Source organism: Myotis daubentonii, chromosome 6, assembly GCF_963259705.1.
Source record: "Myotis daubentonii chromosome 6, mMyoDau2.1, whole genome shotgun sequence".
Lineage (NCBI taxonomy): Eukaryota > Metazoa > Chordata > Mammalia > Chiroptera > Vespertilionidae > Myotis > Myotis daubentonii.
Window position 1 is genome coordinate 26,153,771 of NC_081845.1, and position 24,126 is coordinate 26,177,896.

Here is a 24,126-nt window from a genome sequence, read left to right on the forward strand (position 1 = left end):
CAGAGGCGTTAGGGCGGGGCAGGGGTGGAGTCAGCAATGGGGGGGGAGCTGGGGGTCCCCTGTCCATGCCTAATTCTTCCGCCAGAGGCGTTAGGCCTAGGAAGGGGTGGAGAAGGAGATCGTGGGGACCTGGGGCTCCCCTGCCCAGGCCTAACACCTTGGTCAGAGGGTTAGGCCTGAGCATGGGCAGAACCAGCTATCGCGAGCAGGGGCGGAGTCGGCGATCATAGGGAGCTGGGACTCCCCTGCCCAGGCCTAACTCCTTGGCCAGAGGTGCCAGCGATCACGAGTAGCGGGGGGGGGGGGGGGCGGCCAAGGTGGGAGCTGGGGATCCCCTGCCCAGGCCTAATGTCCCGGCCAGAGGTGTTAGGTCTGGGCAGGGGCGGTTCCAGCAATTGGGGGTAGCAGGGGCAGAGCTGGTGATGGTGGGAGCTGGGGGTCCCCTGTCGAGGCCTAAGGCCTTGGCCAGAGGCATTAGGCCTGTGCAGGGGCGAAGCCAGCGATTGCAGGGAGCAGGGAGGGAGCTGGCGATGGCAGGGAGAGGGGCAGAGCCAGCGATTATGGGGAGCAGGGGCTGAGCCAACGATTGAGGGAGCTGGAGGTTCCCTGCCTAGGTCTAATGACTCGGCCAGAGGCATTAGGCCTGGGCAGGGGCCAAGCCGGCAATTGGTGTGAACTACAGAGGAAACAACTTTTCTGACCGCTCATTGGCTTAGCTCCCTGTATGCCACTGGTAATATTCTTAGTAACTTGGGTAATAAGAATCCAAATAGGTGATCTAGGGTTTTTTACCACACTCCTGGAGAAAAAAAGGAAGGTCCGCTGTTGGAGGGTTAAGAAATGTCATATCCTGTCCTAGTTGGTTTTGCTCAGTGGATAATGCCTCGGCCTGCCCACTGCTGGGTCTGGGTTCAATTCTGACTAAGGGCATGTACCTAGGTTGCAGGTTCCTCCCTGGCCTGGGCCCAGGTCAGGGCTCATGCAGGAGGCAACCAATCAAAGTGTTCCTCTCACTTTGATGTTACTCTCTGTCTCTCACTTTCTCTTCCACATTCTCTAAAAATCAATAGAAACATATCCTCAGGTGAGGATAAAAAAAATAATAAAGAAATGTCATATCCTATGAAAGGCACATCTTGAAAATGCCTAAAGAAAGTTGTCATTTTTTCACGGTATAGGGACTGGAGTCCGTGTTGATGAAAACACCTTGGTGGCTGCAGTGACTGGCAGTGGCTGCAGCAGCGGGGTGATGGGGCTGGTGCCTTCCCCTGGCCAGCCCGGTCGCCTCCCAAAAAGGGAGGCCAGACTGTGGCTTAGGCCCACTCCCCAAGGGGAGCAGGGAGCAGGGAGTAGGACATCCCCTGAGGGCTCCCAATATGTGATGGGGGCAAGCTGGGCTGAGGGAACCCCCCCTCCAGTGCACAAATTTTTGTGCACCGGGCCTCTAGTCTATATATAAAAAAAGAGGAAATATGCAAATTAGGCCGGGACGCTGTAACAGGTCAGGAACAGACAGGAGGAGATTACGTGCACAGGTGAAGCCCGGAGCCGAAAGGGAGACAGAGACAGGGAGCCGGGAGCCCCGGCTGCCCCCCCACCCCCAGAGCCGGAGCAGACACAGATAGGGACAGGGGGGCCGGCCTGCAGCCTCCCTGGCCGACCGCAGTCCCGGAGAGGAGATGGTGGGCCCACCTCCCGCGGAAGCAGCACGGTTCCTACCGGCTCCCTCGGAAGCGGCGGGCAGCCTACTGCATGTGATATTGCTCAATGGGCTACTAGTCTATTATAAAGATCAAGTGAGCTACTATATGTAAAGCCTTAGCTCACAGAATAACTCATGTAAAGCCTGGGTGAGGCAGGGGCAGTGAAATTACCCCGAAGGAGCCCCTGACTCGTAGCACCATCACCAAGGAGGAAGTTGTCCTTCCTCAGCACCCCCACGAACCCGAGCCACGGTTAGCTCTCCCCTCACCTTCTCTGCAGCTACTAAATTCTACCAGCCTTGCTCCCAAATAGTTCATTTCCTAAGTGATCCCACTTCTCCATCAACTGCTAAGTGGGAAAATAAACACTGAGACCTAGACACCAAGTTATAAATGGAAATGTCCCGTGTGCTCTCTGCTTTTAGTGTTTGACAAAGAAGCATGTACATTAGGTACTGGGGATTCACGTAACCTTTTGTTGAACAAATGTTTTGTATGGTGCATATAGCTCTCAATCTTAATACAGAACATCCACCAGGACTAAGTTCTTACTTACATGTCTGATAATCTTGAACAGTCTGGAATTCGCCGTATGGGCCCCAAAGAGGAGCCCTAGTCAATTACAATGCTTTGTGCTCATGTCCACGTATTTGAAAGACTGAATTACCCGCTATCATAGCTGGAAAATACTGAAAATGGAAACTCTTCCTATTTGCCAATTACAAATCAAATCCAAGTAATGCTATTTGAGTCTATGTAACCACACCATTAGCCCCCCTGCACAGCAACCAACTGGCTCCTATGAAAGGGCCGTGGTCTCTTCCCTGGTTTTCTCATTCTTGCGGGGGCAGATTTCAGTCAGTCCATGCAAAGACAGCCTTCTAGGGGCAGAGCTGCAGACAGCGATCCCAGGGTACAGTTCTTCGTTGCTTCCTCCAAAGTTTTTCTTTACCAATGGCTCCTACCCTTGCACATTTATCCAGTTTCAATCACTGGTCCCAAAACTAAACTAAAGCTAATCAACCAGTAACTATGTAAAAACAAAACCATGTATGTGTGAAAATTATACTTTTCCAGGGAACGAAGAAGCACCTGGCTTAAAGAAATTTAAACTAATGGTGAGTGAACAATGAAGCCACACCGCGAAAGCTGTGTACTTTACAATGGCTGACCGGTCTGGACAGAGTTTGTGCTCCAGGTCTGAAACACAAAACAGAGAGTGCCAGGGGGTTTAGCAGATCATCACCACCAAAAATATGTGATACAGAGGTTCCTTGCACAGTCAGCCAAAGAATGAAAAAAACATACAGCAGGGTGGACATAAAGTAAACACAAGGTCCTTCCCTCCACCTTCTTCAAAGGGCTGCTTTTGAGAGCACAAAAGCAGTGAATTCACCGGAAATCTGAGCCACAAATAAGTAAGGCATGCTGAGATCACATAATTCTGCCCTAGAGCCCCAAAAGTCAGAGGTATTTGAACAACCTGCTTTAGAATGGAGTTTAACTTGTGTCAATTATGCTCTTTCACACTTTAATCCCACCACTCCAAAGGAGGAAATAGTACATCACACACACACACACACACACACACACACACACACACACACTCTGCCACGGTGGGGAGAAAAGAAACTACTTACTTTTCTTCTTAAATAGCTTAATGAAAGACTTGATCTTTGCATTAATGAAGACCACCATCTCCAGGATGCCTACATAGGGCTTAGAAATTTAAATCCCATTCAAAGCTCAGTCCAGCAGGCAGGTGGCAAGCTGCATCCCTTTGCTCCGGATTCACTTCTTGCTCTGTTCTCCTATCGTTAGACATCTGCCCAGGCTGATGTAACTTGGAGGTTGAGCTTATTGTCAGGCAGTTACAAACCATTAACAGTCCTTGAACCTGAAAATCTCCCACTGAAACCTAATCTTTAGGGCTGAGAGCCTCCAGTGACAACATGTGCAGAAAGAGAACGCCAGTCACAGTTCTCATTTGCATGACAGCCACAGCAGTCTTTCTGCCTCTGGGCTCATTTATTCTGTTTTCTCTCCAGCAGATCAGAAGTTTCTCCTCTCTGGAGTCCAGAGAGTAGTGCAGCTTGCCTCTGCGGAGGCCAAGGTGAAGCACATGTGCTCCCCACTTTCACTAGGCCCCGAAGAATGTCCAGATCTGTTTACTGGAGCCCACAAGTCTAAGAGCAAGTCTGTGTTGATTCTTTGACTCTCCAGTTAATTCAGGCATGGGAACTGATTTAAGGAGAAAAAGAGCCAAACTATTGTTTCCCCAGCCACGCCCCCAGGCTCTGCCTGCCATGCCAAAGCAGTAAAGCTTTACAACAGAATCTCCACTGAGCTGTAAGTGATGACTTGGTTGCATTTTCCTGCAAATTAGTGCGCCCAGTCTTCTCACCCAGTTGTGGTTTTTTTTTAGCCAGTGAGTAAGAACCAGCACTGTAATTGTTCCAGTTTGATCTTACTTGCATTTAGCTCTCACAACTCCCTCCTTCCCCAAACCCCAGCTTACCCACTCCAAAGAAGAAATTAGATGGAGTACCTTAACCATTAAGAAAATAAAATGAAATAAAGTACCCATATCATTTAAATCTGTATTTTGAATTTAATTACCATCTAAGCTCCTGTCTAAAAAGTTACACACACACACACACACACACACACACACACACACACGCTCCTGGTGGGGAAGAAGAGGAGTAATTTCAAAGAAACATTGTTTGGGTTTCTCTTTAACATGAATATAATAGTATACTTATGTTCTGGTTCTTTTGTCCATTCCCACTAACCTCAGAGAGCTGGGGAAACACAAATCAAAAAGAGTTAGAAAAGGGGTATTAGCGGGATCCAGAAAAATATATCCGGGGGTAAAGGAACAGAAACAAAAAAGAAAAGAATATAGATCAGGAAATACTATGAAAAAGAACAAAGAAAAAATAATGCTCCTCACATCTCTCCCAATTCCACTTTATGGCAAAGCAAACTTGGAAACACGTTGGACAACCCTCTTAGTTCTAGCCTCGGGCCAGACTTCTAACTGAATGGAGAAATGTAATAACCCACTAATTCAAAACATTTAGTTATAACAAAACTCTTAGTCAAAGAATAAAACTTATGTAAGGGGCTCCCTCTAGGGAAAGCTTTGGAATAATTCCTCTGCAAATCTTTCCCCGCATTCATCTTATTTTGAACAACAAAAGCAAAGCAAACAACAAAAAATAAAACAAATTATTATCATATTAGCATGCATATTATTACAGATTTCCAAATTGTGTTTTTTCATCCTACACAAAGCTTTACTTACAAGCAATTACATGGCCAGATGGCAAATAAGAAACAAATGAGATGGTAAGTTAAATTATATAGCTGCCTTCAACTAGTGAGCAAAGTTCCCCTGAGGAAAACAAATTTATAAGCAGCAGTGACCTTGCTCCAGAACTGCCTCTCAACCTCATCGCAGTGGAGACAGTCCTATTCACAGCCCACATGCTGACTGTCACCACCATACTTGCAATGGAAAACAGCATGTAACTTTTCATGTAGACAACCATGGCATCCGAACACTGATTCATGCACTAAAAGGGTAAATATTGAGCACATGCCAAGCTCCACTTATTTGGGATACATCAGTGAAATTCCTGCCCTCATGCAGCTTGCTTATTTGACAGCTAGGAGCCCAGCGCGCGATTTGAAATCACGTGGCCCTGCCTCCCTCTCCAGCCCTGAAGCAGCCGTGGCTGCTGCTGATCAGGCCCTCCCTCAGTGCAGGCGAGCTGAGGCCCCTGCCGCTCTGCCCCCAACGCTGTGCGCGCAACCTCCTCCTGTCCGGTGGACCCGTTATGGTGTCCTGGTTAATTAGCATATTTCTCTATTTTGTGTGTGTGTGTGTGTGTATGTATGTATGTATATATGTATATATGTATGTATACACACTACGATTACATGGCACATTAGAAGATGGTAAGAGCAATGGACAAAAGAAAATGTTGACTAGGATGGAAGGAGTTCTGGGGACAGGCAGGTGGCAGCATTAAATGGAAGTCAGGGTAGACCTCACTGTAAAGGTGAGACTTGGGTAAAAAGTTTAAGGAGGCAATGGCAATAAAACAAACATCTGTAGTGAATCTCACCTGCTCTCATTTTAAAGAGGAAGGCCTATTCATTGGGTAATGAGACTTTTCCAATCCATCAGGACTAGTCAGAGAAGTGCTCTCAGAAAATGAACAGTAGTAAGAGCCATGCATGGAAGTCCTTTCCTTCCTCACTCAATGTTAGGCTTGTTATTACATGGCCACAGCTGTGTAAAGATAGGGCCACCATTCGGTTACACATGGGCCAGTGGGAGTCCAGGGGCAGAAAGCAGGCTTCCACCCCAGCATCCCAGGCCCTGTGTCCACTATTCATTTATTCCATGCTGCCTCCTAACGCCCTAAGTCCAGGTCGTCAGGTAGCAACCAAATCAATGATGGTTTTTGTTGTGTTACATACTACGTTGTGTTTTGAAATAGCTTATTAATTATAAAAAAACTTCCCCAATAATTTTAACATCTCTTCATATCCTGCATATAAGCATGAGAACAGGGAAGTGCTTTCATCTTACAATTTGCATGGCCTCCATGCCATAGTTTATTAAAGAGTCATGTTTTTATGGAAATGTCTAATTTTTAATTGCTCAATTTATACATCCAGCAGAAAACATATAAACCCATGGTACCTCCTATTCCAATGTTAGTCCTGTAACAGCAACAACAGTTAAACCAACGTTCTAATATTCCAAACATGGACAACTTCACGGCACAGCATAGGAGGGCAGAGCCAACTCTGGAGCCACCCCACCCAGGATGCTGGCCACTTCCCAGAACTGTGCCCTCTCCATACCTCAGTTTTCTCATCTGTAAAATGGAGGTCAATAACAGTATTGGTTATACAAGGTTAGTATGAGAATTTAAAGTTATTATTGACAAAGTCCTTAGAACTGCACCTGGTAGGTGGTAAATTTATATGTATTTGTTGGATTAATAAAATCTTAAGAGCTGGCTAAACTGCCCTAAGCTTATTAAAGCTTATTTTATTTTACAGACAGGAGTCCACTTCCCAGATTTCAGCTGTTTTACTTCTTGTCTCAAGTGAAACTGCGGGCTCCATGAATGAGGGCTCCAAAGCTGTCACTTCCACTTTTTATGTACATCGTATCTTTTTTCCTACAGCCCTGCTGGCTTTATCCTGGCCCACGATTTGGAAATTCTATTACCACTACTACTGTATAGATGTCGGCTTCCTTATTCATATAGTTCCAACATTTTTGCTTAATCTTTCACTGAAATGAAATCTTATTCTCAACCACATTTTAATTTTTTTCTTCTAGGAATCACCTGATTATTTCTATAGTTATCTGCTTACTTCCCTCGAGCAAGTATATGACCTACCAGAAAAGTAATTTGCAGGAATATCTCACAAAATAATACATATTCTAAAAATTTTGACTGGAACCTTGCATTACTATTCAACCATCCAGCCATTTGACACTGAGCACTGATTGGCCGGCTTGTGTTAGGTGCCCGGGTTAAAAGTAAATCCAACATGGTCACTGACCTTGGGGAGGTTCCACAGTCCAGTAGGGAGGACACACCCAAACAGGTAAACACAATAAAATAATGAATGAGCGTAGGGAGAGAGATAAGATCACGGAAAGATGACAAAGGTCACGGATCTCATTTGGAAAGCAAACAGCTGATAGAGAACACAAGAGAAGAGGGGACTCAGGTCCTGGGATACACGGGGAAGTGGGGGGTGGGGGGCAGCAGAGGCTTCCCTGTAAGCTTATAGGAGGGTGATGGGGGAAAGGGTGGCAGGGGAGGCAGAGAGAGAAGCAGAGACCAGACCCTGGAGGCCACTGCTCGTAAGGAGGTGGATATTTCGTTAGTGGGCTAGGGAGTCACCAAAGGAGTTTAAGAGGAAAGCCATATGGCCAGTGTTGCAGTTACAAAAAATCCCCATTGCTGCATGAGCTGTGCATTGGACTGGCTGGACAGGGGGCAGGGAGAGAGACACTGGGGAACTGGGCTAGCAATCCACGCCAAAGGGGAGGAGGTCAGATCCAACTCTGATGTAGGGTTATTTTCCTACAACTCCCTTGGTCTTATCTGCCTGTAGTGAGCAGTTTATAATATTTCAGGAATCGTTATATATTTAAGGTTTAATAGTCTAAAAAGTAAAGCCCTAGATAGTCAATAAATGACTGTTACCATTCAGGCTTCATCTGTGACACAATCTTATAATATACTCATTGTTTTTATTAGACACAGAAGAATATATGTTTAAACCTAAAAGCTTCTTACAAGCAGAGTTGTCTACAGCTCCCAGGACTCATAGATAAGGCTTCCAGCCCCCTCTAGTCCTCCCGCTTCCCCATGCCCATTTACATAAAACCTCAGGCCTTCCCAGGTATATTTAGTGCACCTAGGGTATTAAAAGTCTGTATTTTGAATCCAAACACCTTCACAAACTTTATTTACTAAAAAGGAACATTTCAAATACTATACATGAAATTATAGGCAGAAACAAAGTCAATTTTATATATATACATATATATATACACATATACATACATACATATACACACACATATTTTGAACTACATGAAATAAAATCCTAGATCAACTGAAATGGAATATATAATCAATAAAGATCACTGTGGTCTTCTCAGTTGGAAGGGGAAGAAAGGGAAAGAAAAGTCAGACATAATGGAGTTCTTTTCTGGTTCAGGTCATGTACTGAATACTAATTTTAAGCACTTCTCAAAGGCATCTTAACTCTTCAAAAATAGAAAATTTCTCAGTCCAACCTAAACAGTGCCTTTACTGTCAGTTTGTTTCAGGCTAGTTTAAAATCAAGCTTAACATCTGAAATAGAAGGTTGTACTGTACATGACTGAGTTAATTTAGGTATAATCACTATCGTTACACGTGGTTAAAATACTTGAAATACAATTTTTAAATCCACGGACACACCCATTCTTTCTTGTGCTTTTCAGACTTATTGGAGCTTTGGAAAACATCATAGCATTAAGTATTCAATATAAACCCCTGGTCCTATAAAATAAAATATACACACTTAGTAGTAAGAGATTTTAGAAATTTCTAAAAATTAACTAGCAACATAATCTACTTAATAAACACTGTAGCCTTGGCTGGTATGGCTCAGTTGATTGAGCATCATCCCATGAACTGAAAGGTTGCAGGTTTCATTCCTGGTCAGGGCACATGCCCAGATTGTGGGCTCAATATCCTGACAGGGTGTAGCGCGAGTCAACTGATCAATGTTTCTCTCTCACATTAATGTTTCTCTCTCTCACTCTCTCACATCTTATCTAAAATAAATTTAAAAATGAAAAAAAGAAATTGCTTTAAAATCAATAAACATTTGTAATAAGGTTTTAGTAACAGGAAAACTTATATTTAATTTAGGCCTATCCTATGTTTATTAAGGAACAAATTCTTCCTATAACTTTAACTTTTGGGGGGAAAATTTATGTTTCATGTTTTTATAAAAACCCTTTCACATTGACAGCAAGTATATACAGTCTATTACATCTCTCAAAAGTGCAAACATTGAAGCTGCAAAACAAATCAATAACAAGCAGATGAATTAATACAATCAATAAGTGTGTAAATAAGAGAAAACAATTTAAAAACAGAGCTGCCAGAAAAAACCAGGATGCCCAGATAAAGTTGAATTTCAGATAAACAAAATTCACAATTAAGAAATTTTTTTAAAGTAAAATTCATTTGTTAATACAACTGTAATTTATGGTATTGAAAAATAGTCTTAAGTGTTTGACACAACAGATGAAAAAATATCCTTCAGATTATTCAAGACAAATGAATTGACTATAGGTTCTTGCTGTTTGACATTCAATTGATTAGAAACAACCCCAAAAATGAGTTGGTCACTTATAACAGAAGAAATCAATCTCATATTTTTCACATTAAGCATTTTTCTTACAAATTAATACTATCCATCTCTCAGTCTAAGATTAAGCATTTAAAACTTCACTTTCTCTTTGACTTACTCTCCAGTTAGCTGCCATAGAAGAAGAATGAATATTAGAGCGACTGCACAGTGGAAGGACCAGCCTGCTGTCTCCCTAACCCAGCAGACACAAACAGGACAGTATTATGTGCCCCTGATGTGATGAATACCAAGTATAAATACACCTGTAGTAAATCCAAGTTAAACTTTGTGACAAGGTAAAATTTCCCAGTTTACAGAGAATACAAGAGGTACAGGAAAAAAACAAAACCATCAGTCAAACTAAAAGTGAAACATTTTGCTGGTCTGGCCTCTCCTAAAAGTCAATTAAATAATGACAACAATAATAATAATAATCAGAATGTGCAAAATTAAAAGAGATTTACAGAACATCACAACCAGATGCACGATTGTGGATAGGATACTAGTTCTGAATAAACCAGCTATAAGAAGGCCTTTTTCCGACAAGGGGGAAAATTTGAATATATAGGTGTCATCTTATTCCTTTTTACAATTGCATAATGAGGTTGAAACACACACACACAGGTTTTAAAGGTAATGCTGTAGAGATACTCTCCACACAATGAAGACATGTGCCTGGCAACACATGCTCATGACTGTCCCATGAATCATGTTATTTCACGAAAGTCCACTAAAAATCACCAACATTCTAGATGTTCGTTGGTACAACGATCTTTCTTAAGCGTCTGAATTAATCTTTAATGATGAATCATATGGCATATTGAAAACAAGACATATGGAAACCACTCTCGTCATCAATATCCGGTGGGGGGAGTGGCTGGGGTAGAAAGGGAAACTTTAAGAGATGATAATGTATCAGTTCTTTAGAAGGAACTTGATCTGACAGCCACTCTGCCAGTTAATTCTGATGCTAGGAAGCACCCTAACTCCCCATGTGTTGAAGCTGAAGGTTTCAGCTGTAGATCCTAGTTAATAATTTAATCTAAAACCATTGCTACCATCTGTTCCGTCAATTTCAAAGCGTCTGCTATCGCTGTGACTAGTCAAGTCACAATATTCATGTGACAAATGCTGAACAAATGAAAGGCGAGGCAGACAGAAAACACACTATGAAAAAGAGAAACACCAATCAAAAGGGCAAAACACAAAAGGAGCCCTGCTGACACAGCATTCCAAGTCCCACCCTGCTTCCAGGGATGGAGGGATGCACGGTCTCTCAGGCAGGGAATGTGACAATCCAGAGGCTGTCGGAAATGATGGACACAGGGGGGCAGACAGGGGAGAGACCTGTGAAAATGGGCCCTGAGGTTGGAAATAATGCTGAGCATGGATACAATTAGGACAAGTTGCAAAGGGGAGATTTCAGAGGTTCTAGGAAGTTAGAGCTGAAAAGAGTACCAAGAAGTACCAAATCCACTCCTTTTATTTTACAACAGATCACAGTTACCCAATATCTGAGCTAATTTATCTTGTGCTCAAGTTTCCAACACACGATGTTACCTCTGCCTCCACTGCGAGAGCGTTGGTAGGGCGAGGAGTCCAACCACCCACACTCGATCCTGCCTCTATGCCTCTGCACTTGATCCCTGACATCACTTGGCATGCCCCTATTCATTCTTCAAGTGACAAGTCAAATGTTAATCTTCCTTTAAAAGCATTCCTTGACAGGACTGCAGTAACTCTTCATTTCAAAAAATATATGTCATTTTTACTTCAAGGACAACTTCCTCAAAAGTGAACTATATCTGCTTTGCAGAAAGAGAATGAATTTCATTAACTGTAAGCCTCTTATACTGGAACCCGTTATTCTTCATGGCATGTTGTATGGCTCTAATCCATCCACCTAAGTAGTACTGACTCATCTACTTCATTCCACTTAGCCTATATTAGGTATATAAAGGCTCATTCCAGGAGAGAAATAATCTATATGAGTAGAGCTACACATCAATTAGCTCAATTGTAAAGTTAACTCACTTTACCTTTTCCAATTCAATTGTCATTCAAAACACATTTTCTGAATGCATATTAAGAGTCTAGCACAGCATGCAGAAGAGAATAATTTCCACTCACTTGAAAAATACAATATATTTTCTGTGCTATTTAAATTTAACATAATTATATCCTTTTATAATAAAAATAATTTATAGAGAAATAAATCTTAAATTTGAAAAGAAAAAAATTAATGCAAGCTTTCTTCTAAAATATTCAGGGAAGGGGAAAAAAATCTCATTGTGAAATGAAAAGCCAAAGTATAATGTAATGAGCTTAGAAGTCTAATTTAAGAGTCATGTGACTAAGCTAAAGTGCTTTACATTCTGAGCTCTCTTGTACTTTTTAAATTGGACAGTATTTTAAAAACCTGCTTGAATGATTGTGTTATAAAACTTATAGGAAGCCATACTTCAGGAGGATATTTTACTCAGAAAAAAAAAAAAATTGAGAGCAAAGGAGACTTCCTGATCTAGAATACCAGGGGAAAACGGGCAAAATAAAGTAGAAGGGCGCCACCTACAGGACGCTGCAGGCTTCAGGAGAATGATTCCTGCCATCTTCTCCAGACTGAAGGGCTGGCAAGGGCTCTGATTTAACATTCATGATCATGCCTCAAAAGAATGTCCTCATCTTCTCCCAGCAAAGGAAGACTCTATAACCCCTCATGCCCCTTTTGAGCCACAATTCACACAAAGTTGATCTCATATCTCCAGAAAAATTTATGAATATTCATCAACTATCTAGTGTCTACAACCAAACTCAAATTAAGGAAGCACCCAAGTTATAGGAAACATTTTTAAACTAGGTAAGGGAGCAGTTAATGCATCTGAATAACTGGGCTAAGGAAAACGAGGTCCACGTCAATTTAGGACCAAAAGGTAAAATCAAAGGACTCCAAAGGAGAGTGTTCTCATTTGGACAGAAGATCATTCTGAAACCACACTTTAATGGTAAAGTATTAGAAGTAAATAAATACTTTATTTTAAAAAATATTTTCATTGATTTCAGAGAGGAAGGGAGAGGGGAAAGATAGAAACATCAATAATGAGAATCACTGATTGGCTGCCTCCTGCACACCTCCTACTGGGGATCGAGCCCACAACCCAAGCATGTGCGCTTGACCGGAATTGAACCCAGGACCCTTCAGTCCGCAGGCTGACGCTCTATCCATCCAGGTAGGACTAATTTATTTAATTTTAAATGATGGAAGGGAAATCAGATTCATTATCACCTAACTTCTTTCCAATTAATGACCCATGAGTTTAAAGATTTGGAGAAAAGGATCATTTGAGCTAATTATTTTGCAAGCTTTAGAACAAGCTCATGAACTGTTCAGCTTTTCTCTTCTCTCTTTCCTGTGCTCGTTTATATTGTTGCACATATGGCTAACAGGAATGCTACAATTAATAAACTGGTGTGAGCCCTTGCTTTTGTTAAGAGGCCAGCTGGTTCGCATGCACAATGATAATTAGAGACATTAACACAGGCTGCTTCGATTTGCTGATGAACTGACAGCAATACTTATAGTTACATGTCTCCAGTTGCATTTATTTTTCTAGTTTGATCTAGACAAGGATAGTATCTATCTGATGAGTGTTGTTTTCTCAAAAAAAAAATTTACACTGTCTCAAACAACTGAAGAGACAGCAGAGGACCCCAGCTCCTCATTAAGCAGGAGTGCTGCGAAGGTTTTGTCATTACGCTGGAGGGGTCCCAGCAGGAGCACAGCAAGGTCAGCCGGGCATTAAATGGTACTCAGAATTAGCCCAGAGAGGACAGAACTTCCATTCCAGTCAGGCAATTCAAGACTGTTGAAATTAATAAAGCCTTCCTATAAACTCCGTTTCTCATATTCTTTCACTGCTTCTTTTTCAATTCAGAAAGAAATGAGAGCAAGGGACAAGAATAAAAACATCTATTGTTGTATGGAGACATGTCATTCAGGATCTCTAAATTCCAGAAACCCAGTATTTCTAAAGCAAGGATTTCCCAATGCAGATTTCTGACCTGCCAGGGCAGAGGGGCCCATGCTTACTGGCATTCCCTGGTGCTGGAGGGCAACACATTCAGGGCACAGCTGGGAGGGGAGGGAGGCATGGTGATTGCAGTGCCTACATCATTAAGGCTCCCAGAATTGGAGAAAAGTCAAATGGTAATCAAAACAACAATGCTAATCCTAGGTAATGGCTGGCCACTGCCTTGGTGCAAATGATATGCTTAGTCCTCCCCATCTGCATTGGGGGGTGGGGGTGGGGGGGTTTGAAACAGAAAAAATAGTAATGGAATTCTTCACATCTTAGCAATTAATAATAATAATAATAACAACAACAACAATAATAGGAAGGATTGAAATCAGCATCTTCAACAACAACAACAACAATAATAGAAAGGATTGAAATCAGCATCTTCAACAACAACAACAACAATAATAGGAAGGATTGAAATCAGCATCTTCATGTACCTGACAATATTTTTAACATTCAGCCAAAAATATGAAACTTGGAACTGTAAAGACAGGTATGGATATTTCATAATTGGTTAAATTTTTACTTATTTCACTAAAGAAAACAGACAAAGTGGAAAGAATTCACTATGGGAATCTGACTGACAATGAAGACATAGGCAATCAATGTTTTTGTGAGACAGAATAAAAAGAAAAGTAAGATATTTGAGGAGAAAAATAAAACTGATAGGTTCTTACAACATCAAATAATTTTCTCAAACCTCTCTCAAATATAGCAACACTTAGAACAGTCAGCTAGATCCATTTTCATCACCTTATCTGAAACATCTCTTTGTGAGTGGTAACCCATGTAAATCATCATATGAAAAAACAAGTTCAAATGAAGCTGCCACAATCAATTTTCATTAGCAAACTGCATTTAATTGAGTGTCCACTGATGCTAGCAAGGGCAGTCCTAACAGGTCTACACTTTTCCATACCTGTGTTACATTCATACACAAGTGGCTTTAATCTGACCAGAACTTATTACAACTGTTTTCTAAAGGGAAATACTCACCAACTGCACCCCACTGGATAGAGGGATCAGCCACAAACCCCAGACAATATATTACATTCATTATCAAAATAAATCCTACAGCATCTATGGAGAACTCATTCCAGTGGGACATCCCACGTTGAAATAAGAGAAAATTCACTTCTTCACTCAGTAACCTCCCTCTTCCTCTTGTCCACACGTTCACAACTGCCCATCAACAAGGACAACTCTAAATTCAGAACTTTAGCTTCACGTCAATTGTTTAATACCACCCCCCTGCCCTGACCCCCAGGCTCCTCTCTCTGCAGCTGCTGAATGCCACAAGCAGCTTCTTGTACAATTTGACTTAGGATGCACCCCAAACTCTACAGACATGATGAATGGCAACGTGAATGCTTCATTCAGAGAGAACCAAAATGTGTAGAATGTCCTAAAAACATCACAGGGCAGGGGGTCATTTGGACGTCTTGGGGTGCTTTGAGCAGTGGCCTGCAAATTCTTCTCAGGTGCATGCAAATGGCGAGGGCCGGTTTCAGAAGATTCCCACAGGGATCAAAGGAGGACCAGCCAATGCCCCTCCTCCCGCCTGTCTGGATGGCCTTTCCCTAAAGTTGCTTCCAGCCTCCACATGAAATTCCTTTTTCCTCCTGCTTTCCTAATAAAGTCAAGTACCCTCCTCAATCTATTCATGCTCCAGCATCAATTATCCATTCTTTGGTTAATTTAAATGTTTTCTGTTTGGATTAATGCTTTGTGTAATTTACACATGGCAAGCCTGATATTTTTGTTACCTCCTGGAGAGCCAGAGCCAATCCCTGCAGTTGACTTTGCACAGTGCCAACCTTGGGGCCACGCACAGTCAGGCGCTCTGTAATTTGATACAATGTGACTAGGCGCAGCCATCAAGGGCACTTCCAAAGAAAGGGGATTACCACTCACCTTTCTGAAATGGGTAAGGGAGGGAAAGACCAGAGAATTTAAAAGCATTTGCCCTAACTGTCGAACCTCTATGGAAATTTCCCTTAAGAAATACCAAATTGTAAGTACTAAGCAAAAATTTCCACACAAACGGCTAGTTCAACCTCATAAATGCAAATCATATTTTGAAAAGCTTCCCTGTATGCTGAAATTGAATTTGTTTTCTTAAATATGAAGTTTATTGGCAATCAAATGATTACAGGACCTGGTGGACAAAGGGAGAAGTATGAGTTAAAGGAAAAAAACTCTTCTAGTTGTTACATATAAAGGGGGAGAGACAGGTAAACCTGCAGATTACTTTTTACCTTCTGTCTACCCGTCATCCTTTGGGCCTCAAGCTAATGACCATTTCTTCAGGCCAGCAAACCTTTCCTGACCCTCTGACTCTGCTTACACCTCCTATTACTCTCGTGGAGACCTGTGCGTTTCTTTCATGAACTGCCACTTGTGTTCGTGCAGTTATTTGTTTAGTGGCTAGATCTCCCCCTAGAAACACAATCTGGACCACAGAACCGAGGCCTTGGCTCGCCGGATCCACAGGGTTTAAGGGCTGAGCACCAGATCTGATACACCGTAAGCATGCAATTAATATTATTTTACTACAGGGATGGATTACAGGAAGAAAAGAAACAGTTTAAACAAAACGAGCTCTAGAGAATTTGGCTTTGTTCTATGGTACTAAAAACTAGCTAATGTTAAAGTATCACAGTTTTGGTAGAGAGCTTTTAACTAGAGACAAAATCTCATTTAAATGAAAAAAAAAAACAAAAACACCAAACCATATATAAAAAACACACAGACACAGACAACTGTGTGGTGATAGCCAGAGAGTAAGGGGGTTGAGGGTAGGTAGAGGTGGGGGCGGGAGCAGGGGTAGGAAGAGACTTTGCTTGGGGCAATGAGTGCACGATGCAGTGTGCAGGGGATGTTTTGTTGAGTTGTACACTTGAAAGGTTTCAAGCCAATGTCACCCCAATAAATTCAATTTAAAAACAAAGAAATAAAAGGGTCTTCTGTGATTCCAAAAAATAAAAAAATCATTTATTTCCAGCCTTCACTGTTCATTAAAGACACTGCTCGCCAGGCACTGCTCTAGGCACTGGTGTTACTGAGGAGACAACCCCCCCCCCTTAGAAAGCCTTCCTTGTCTCCCGTGCCCTCTCCCCAGCAGAGTGGACTATCCGCTCCTTTGTGGCTTATCCACCTCATAATTGTGCTTATCTGTCTCCCCTGCTAGGGTCTTCACTTCCTGAAAACACATACCTGGCCTTTATTGGCTTTGGAAAAGCAGTAAGTTTGTTGATTAAACTGACAAAAACGAATGAATAAATAATCTATTCCTTGTTTGTAAGGAATTCCATTGGATGGAAGACGACACATATAATCAAATGTTAATAAGACACATTTTAAAATAGAGGGTGCTCTCCGATGGGGGCTGGAAGGAAATAATATCAGAGAAAACATGATGGAGGTGACATATGAGCTAGACTCTGATGGGTGAATTAGACTTTCTAGATGGAGAAGGATATGAAACACATTCCAGCCAGATAAAAGAGCAAGAGCAGAGACACAAAGAAGAGAGTCATCTGTGTGCTGGGAATATTGAGTCACATGTATAATGGATGGCTCACCTTGCCTCTCACAGCCCCAGTCAAACAGCCTTGTAGCGTGCACTGCATGCGGGTGACTGTTGGCTGGAAACCACATTTCCCAGACTGCCTTACGCCTGGGCTTTCTGACTAGCAAGCTGGTGAACTTGGCTGAGGACTTGAGTCCACATGCCTGCTGCTTTCGCTATCGCTGCTGCCAAGACTGGCTCTTGAGGCATTTCAGTGGGAGTGATAACTGAAGTCCCAGCATCCAGTCCCCGGCAGGGTAGGTGGACTGTTAGCTGGCAAGGTACACCTCTGAAGCAGTGTGGTCTTGGAGTCAAACACTAGGAGCCAGCTTCTGATGGCAGCAGAGATAACAGCCCCTTTGGTGGGCCAGTTCTGAGGGGTGTTCTGTGATCACTCCTGGGAGTTCAGCTTGGACTTATTTCTCAAGCTTTTCCAATGATCAAAGTTCACACACCCTGTGTGAACCTGCCCAAGATGATCGGCTCCCCCGTGGGCGCCGCGGTGGGGTCTGCAGGGGTGCCAGTGGGAGGCGGGCTGGAGAAGTAGTCAGGACCAGTTGTGAGGAACCTTGCCTATCAAGTCAGAAGGAGAAGACCTCATTCAGTTAGTAATGGTTAAACATCAAAGTTTTCATACAAGACAGTGATCTGTGCCTTAGGAAAACTTTAGAGACAAAGTGAAACGGAATTGAAAAAAAAACAGATAAATTCTATCAATCCAAGGTAAACTAATGTTGAAAGAAGGAACGAAAATAGTCTGTCCTCCTTATGTAATGATTAACATGCCTAAGCTCCGGCTGCATCATAACATTTCTGCCTCTCTTAAATGCTTTTTTTATTTCAGGCAGGACACCAACTGTCCAGGGGGTAGGATATGGTCAGTCACCTACTGACTCAGGTCAGCCTCTGTCCCACAGGTCTCTCTTTTGGTTTCACGTGGTTGGGCAATTTTGTTTGAATATGTATTTTAGTTCCTGATTATTTCCTACTTTGACACACTAACTTTTTTCTAAGGGGGGAGGGGTTTGCATAAAGTGTATGCTCGGGATCAAAGTCCATAAATGGGGGGGGGGGGGGGGGAAGAGAGGACATTCTCTGTATTTATTTTTTAAATGTTGACTTTTCTCCGATCTTAATTACATATCATTTTGAAACACTGCATAAATTCTAATGAAGAACACACAAGAACATCTAACCACTCTCAGTATTTAGGCAAAGAACATCAGATAATTACCTTAAGGCAGTTATGAAAGCAATACTAGAACACTTAAATACAAACAACAGAATCTACACATTATATTATTAAGCAAAAAGGATTTATTAAGGCATATTAAGGAGCTTTCAGAATCTCCAGGAGGGCCAGAGTATGTTTACATGCCATCAGCTGGTCACCACTGATTACGTGCAAGTCTGGATGCCAAGTGTTCAATCTATTAGAAGCCAGTGCCAGAATCTAAGCAACAAGCCAGTGCTGCTGAGCTTATCAGTAGATCTAAACAACTGCCTAACATTTTCCAGTTTGGCATCCAATTTCAATGAGTGGGTCTGGTTGACAGAGCCTAGGTCACATACTTGCACTCTAGCTGCAAGGGAGTCTGCGTGTGAAGGTGCCTGGATGGAGGCTGGTGATGCCTTTTATTGAGATGGGGAACACTGAAGGAGGAATGGTTGGAAGCAAAAGAAATCAAGACATGATACATGTGGGCTGTCTGTTAGCCATGCAAGTAAAAATCTCACATGGGTAATTACCTGTGAGTCTGAAGCTCAGAGGAGAAACCAGAGCTGGAGATTAAATACAATCTGGAAATGAGTATATGGAAGGTACTTAAAACCACTGAATGAGAGAGAGAATTTAGGGAAAGAAGGCAGGTAGAGAAGGGAACAGAGGGCTGAACCTTTAGGCTCTGGGTCCGAAAGAGGAAAAGCCACTGAGGGAGCCCAGAAGTGGCCCATGACTGTTGTGTCTTGAAATCCAAGAGAGGAAACTATGTGTGGTGGGGCTGGGGAGTAGTGGCCAACTCCACGGAATATGCTAATAAGTGAAGTAAGGAAAAGACAGAAGCCCCTAGTATTCTTGAGGAGAATGCACAGCACAGTAGAGGATCAGAAACGCAAGATTCAGACAGATGAAAAGTAAAGAGGAGGAGGGAGGTCTGGGAGATCAGATGGAGACCATCTGCTTGATGAATAAGTTTTGCCCTGAAGATAATATGGGTGGGCACTAAAGGCAATGTGAGGTCAAGAAAATAAAATAGGTCATTATTAACTTCCTTTTAAAAAAATAAAGAACTTTTGGTTTGTGTCTCTTCAAGCTCTCTTAATTTGTTTCTGAGTGCATGTGTCATTGAAAAGCCTTTTTTAGAGTCACATTACAAAACAAGATTCAACAATCTGGGTTAATGAATAACAATCACCTTCAGGCAGAAAGATGGGCATTGTTTCCTAAATTAATGAGCTTCATTAATAATAATAAAAAAAAAGCCTCGACCTCCCATCTTCACCCTTTCCTAATCTCTCTCTGTACAGCTTTTGCAATCATCATCTTCCCACCAATGAACAATGGCTGGGTTCAGATTCCAGAACATTCCTGAAAAGAATCGCTCATTTGGGCTCACCAAGGACATTACGGGAAGTCAGGCCCACAAAGTCTTACAGCTCATCCAGCAATTTTTTTTTTTTTGATTTATGAAGAAAAAATTAACTGGGGGTGAGGGGATGGGGGGGAAGGCAATGGATTCATGAGAATGTTTTAAGATAAAAAGGTGGAGCAAAAGCTCCAGGAATAGAAGACAGTGGGACTAAGCCAGGGGGTTTCCTGGCTGGTTTACTGATATGAAATCACCATGAATATGAAGTCCTGGAACAGATGAGCAACTGAGAATAAGAGAACTTCTCTGAGGGTTTAAAACAGGAAACCCAAACCTGTGTCTATGCTGTAGGTCCAGCCCGGTGCCAAATGGCAGCACGGCTTTGTATTTTACAAGCACAGAATCGTCTTTAGGGAAACAAAATAAAAATCACAGCTAGGAGCTAATAGTGTTTACTGGGCATTTCATGTCCACTATCTCATTTAACTCATGGCACAGCCCTGAGGTGTCTGGGCTGTTATCATGCCCAGTTTTCAAGCTGAGAAAATGGAGATCAGTAAGAAGCTAAGTAATTTTCCAAGGTACATAAGCTTGCCAGGTGGTAGTGTGTGAATTCAGTCCAGGTCTGGGATGCTGGAGGCTCCTTCCTAACTTCTCACCACTCCAAAGGACCTCTGGGGATACCCATGGCAGGACTGAGCACTTAGCTAAGCAGACAGAGAGCTGAGCCCCATATACACTCACCCAAAGCAAGAGAGCTGAAAGCCAAAATTAAAGCTGGATTAAGTATACTTTTTATTGGGTACAGAAAAATACAAAGATTATAAATGTGTAGCTCCACGAAATGCCAGAGTAAATGCCTATGCAACCAGCATCCAAATCAAGATATAGATGGTTACCAGCTCCCAGAACTCCCCACAGGCCCCTTCCCCAAAGGTAACCACTACCCTGACAATCACCAGAGATTAGTTTTGCCTGGTCTTGAATTTTATGATTGGAATCCTATTCTTCTGTCTTTGGCTTATTTCACTCAACATTATGTTTGTGAGGGTCATCTATGTGGTTGCATGTAGCAGTTTTTTTAATTTGTATTACTGTATGGTAATAGAATTACTTATCCATTGCATTATTCTCATGGCCTTTCTGAATAGTGCAGCTATGAACATTCTCATACATGCCACTTGGTGAACAGATTTATAAGTAGATTTCTAATAGGGGAATTTGCTGGTTCATAGGGCACACATATATTTAGCTTTAGTAGATACTGTCAGAAAGTTTTCCAAAAAGAAAAGCCTAGCAGAGTGATTTAAAGATTTTTTCCCATGTTAAATGGGCTTTCAAGTAAAAACAGAATTTTAAAATACTGAAGGATAGCCCTGCTGGAGTGGCTCAGTAGTTGAGTGTTGACCTGTGCACCAGGGGGTCACCAGCTTGATTCCCAGAAAGGGCACATGCCTGGGTTGCAGGTTCAATCCCCAGTAGAGGGTGTGCAGGAGGCAGCCAATCAATGTTAGATGTTTCTCTCTTATCAATGTTTCTATCTCTTTTTCCTCTCCTTTCCTCTCTCTCTTAAAAAAAATCAATAAAAACATTTAAAAATTTTAAAATACTAAAGGATATCATAAATATTATCATAGGGTAATTCTTGAATATAAGAAATAAACTACAAAAGCTAGTCTTTGTCTTGGAAAATCATCTGAATGATGGAAGTCATGATTCCCAAAGCTCCTACACTAATAAAAGACAAACATGTAAATTGACCATAACCTTCGCTATGCCTTAAGCCACGCCCACCAGCCAATGAGAGCAACTATATGCAAATTAACCCAACCAAGATGGCAGCCGGCAGCCACAGAGCTGGAGCAAGCAGGAGGCTTGGTTGCTCCAGTGATGGAGGAAGCCAAGCTTCCCGCCTGCCGCGGCTGGCTCTGAGCTCCACTCAAAGCAACAAAGTTTCAATTATAGAAGATAAATAAACCCCAGATACCTGCTTTCAGATGGCTGTGGCCACAGAGCTGGAGTGAGCAGGAGGCTCGGGTTGCCCCTGGCGATGGAGGAAGCAAAGCTTTCTGCCCACCCTGGCCAGCTCTGAGTTCCACTTAAGGCTACAACGTTTCAATTATAGAAGGTAAATAAACCCCAGAACAAAAAAAAAAGAAAAAGAAAAAAAGGAGAGGCTGGGAGCTTCCGTCGCTGGGGGGCTTGGCCAGCCTGAAAACGGCCCTCAGCCCCTCACCCAGACTGGCCAGGCACCCCAGTGGGGACCCCGCACCCTAAAGGCGGTGTGGCCAGCCTGAAAACAGTCATCAGCCCCTCACCCAGGCTGGCCACACCTCCATGGGGTGAGGGTCCCCACTGGGGGCGGGGGAGGGGGGGGCTTGACCAGCCTGCAAACAGTCATCAGCCCCTCACCCAGGCTGGCCAGGCACCTCAGTGGGACCCCCACCCTGATCCGGGACACCCTTCAGGGCAAACCAGCCGGCTCCCAACCGTGGACCAGGCCTCTATCCTATATAATAAAAGGGTAATATGCAAATTGACCCTAACAACAGAATGACTGGTCACTATGACACACACTGACCACCAGGGGGCAGATGCTCAATGCATGAGCTGTCCCCTGATGGTCAGTGCGCTCCCACAAGGGGAGCTCTGCTCAGCCACAAGCCAGGCTGATGGCTGCCAGCACAGCGGTGGTGGCGGGAGCCTCTCCCGCCTCCTTAGCAGCACTAAGGATGTCCGACTGCAGCTTAGGTCTGCTCCCCGCTGGTAAGTGGACATGCCCCGAGGGCTGCTGGGCTGCCAGCGGTATGTCCGACTGCCAGCTTGGGCCTGGTCCCCCAGGTAGCGGGCCTAAGCCAGCAGGTGGACATCCTCCAAGGGGTCCCACACTGCAAGAGGGCATAGGCCGGGCTGAGGGACGCTCCCCCCCCCCCCCCGCCCAGTGCACAAATTTTTGTGCACCGGGCCTCTAGTTGTGTAATAAAAGCTAAAGAGAAAATTGGCTGAAAGGGTTGGTGCACATAGTAACTGGGCTGGCTACAAACTAAGGTAGAATAAGAGGAGCCATTGGCTGAAAATTGCAATTTCTAATCCTCACACCTTGCTATGTGAGACCTGGAACCTTAATGTCTCTGGGCCTTGGCTTTTTCACATTTGTAATGATAGACTTGCATTAGTTGAGCTCTACATTCTGTTTTGGGTACAGAATTATGTGATAGAGAGAGGTAAAAGACAGAATGCTTCTGTCCTGTCAGAAACAGCAAGAATTAAGTCCTCTATACTCATTATTTTATGCACCCAAAGCTAGAAGATATAAAACCATAGCTGTACTTTTGTTGAAAAACAAAAATAAAATAAAAATTGAGGTTAGCTGGGTTGATACATGAGGAAATGCAGGGGAGTTCAAAGAGCAACTTAAGTGGTGGAGAAACATTTGGGGATCTGATAAGGAAGGAAGTCTTTAGGGGGAAAATTTTTTGAAAATATTTGGCCAAAATGATCCCAAGATTTAAAATGTTCTCTTGGGTTCTTAAATCGTGATGTTAATCACATTTTGCCATATACAACCCCCAGTTCTCTTTCTTCTTACATATGCCACTTCCCTTCCCTCTCCTCTTGTTCCCAGGACACCTGTAATATATCAAACACATTCCAGTGGGTTTGCCATGCCATTTTCCTATTTTTACTATGTTTTTCTTTTTTTTTTAAAATATATTTTATTGATTTTTTACAGAGAGGAAGGGAGAGAGATAGAGAGTTAGAAACATCGATGAAGAGAGAAACATCGATCAGCTGCCTCCTGCACATCTCCCACTGGGGATATGCCCGCAACCCAGGTACATGCCCTTGACCGGAATCGAACCTGGGACCTTTCAGTCGGCAGGCCGACGCTCTATCCACTGAGCCAAACTGGTTTCGGCTACTATGTTTTTCAATAACTGCAGTCCTTTATACTTTTCTTGAGTTGAGAGCTTCATTTTTATTCTTTCTTGTTTAAAAATAAAAATGTGTAAGTTTACTAACTTTCCTCTGCATGCAGTTTTGGCTACATCCCATCAGTTTAGAAATTTAACTTTCTCTGCATCACAACTTTCTAAAATGTCTATTTTGTATTTAAATATCCTCTGTTGCTTCTTTTTTTTTTTGCTACGATAGCAATTAATAAAGCTTAAAATAACATGACACATGGTCTTAAGTTGAATAAAAACCATCTTCATGATATCCATAAA

The 24,126-nt window shown here is 42.7% G+C and overlaps 1 protein-coding gene across 7 annotated transcripts in view; it reads right to left on the minus strand.

The window, feature by feature from the left end:
* NHSL1 (NHS like 1) overlaps positions 1-24,126 on the minus strand; it is a 203,519-nt gene that overhangs the window by 55,010 nt on the left and 124,383 nt on the right. The window contains exon 1 of one of the 7 annotated variants that reach the window (XM_059700465.1): positions 3,344-3,961. The exons of the other annotated variants lie outside the window; for them this stretch is intronic. Within the exon in view, the coding sequence (XP_059556448.1) occupies positions 3,344-3,401 (58 nt within the window). The 5' untranslated portion in view covers positions 3,402-3,961. Of the gene's footprint in view, positions 1-3,343; positions 3,962-24,126 lie in introns of those variants that run through there. 7 annotated transcript variants of the gene reach the window in all.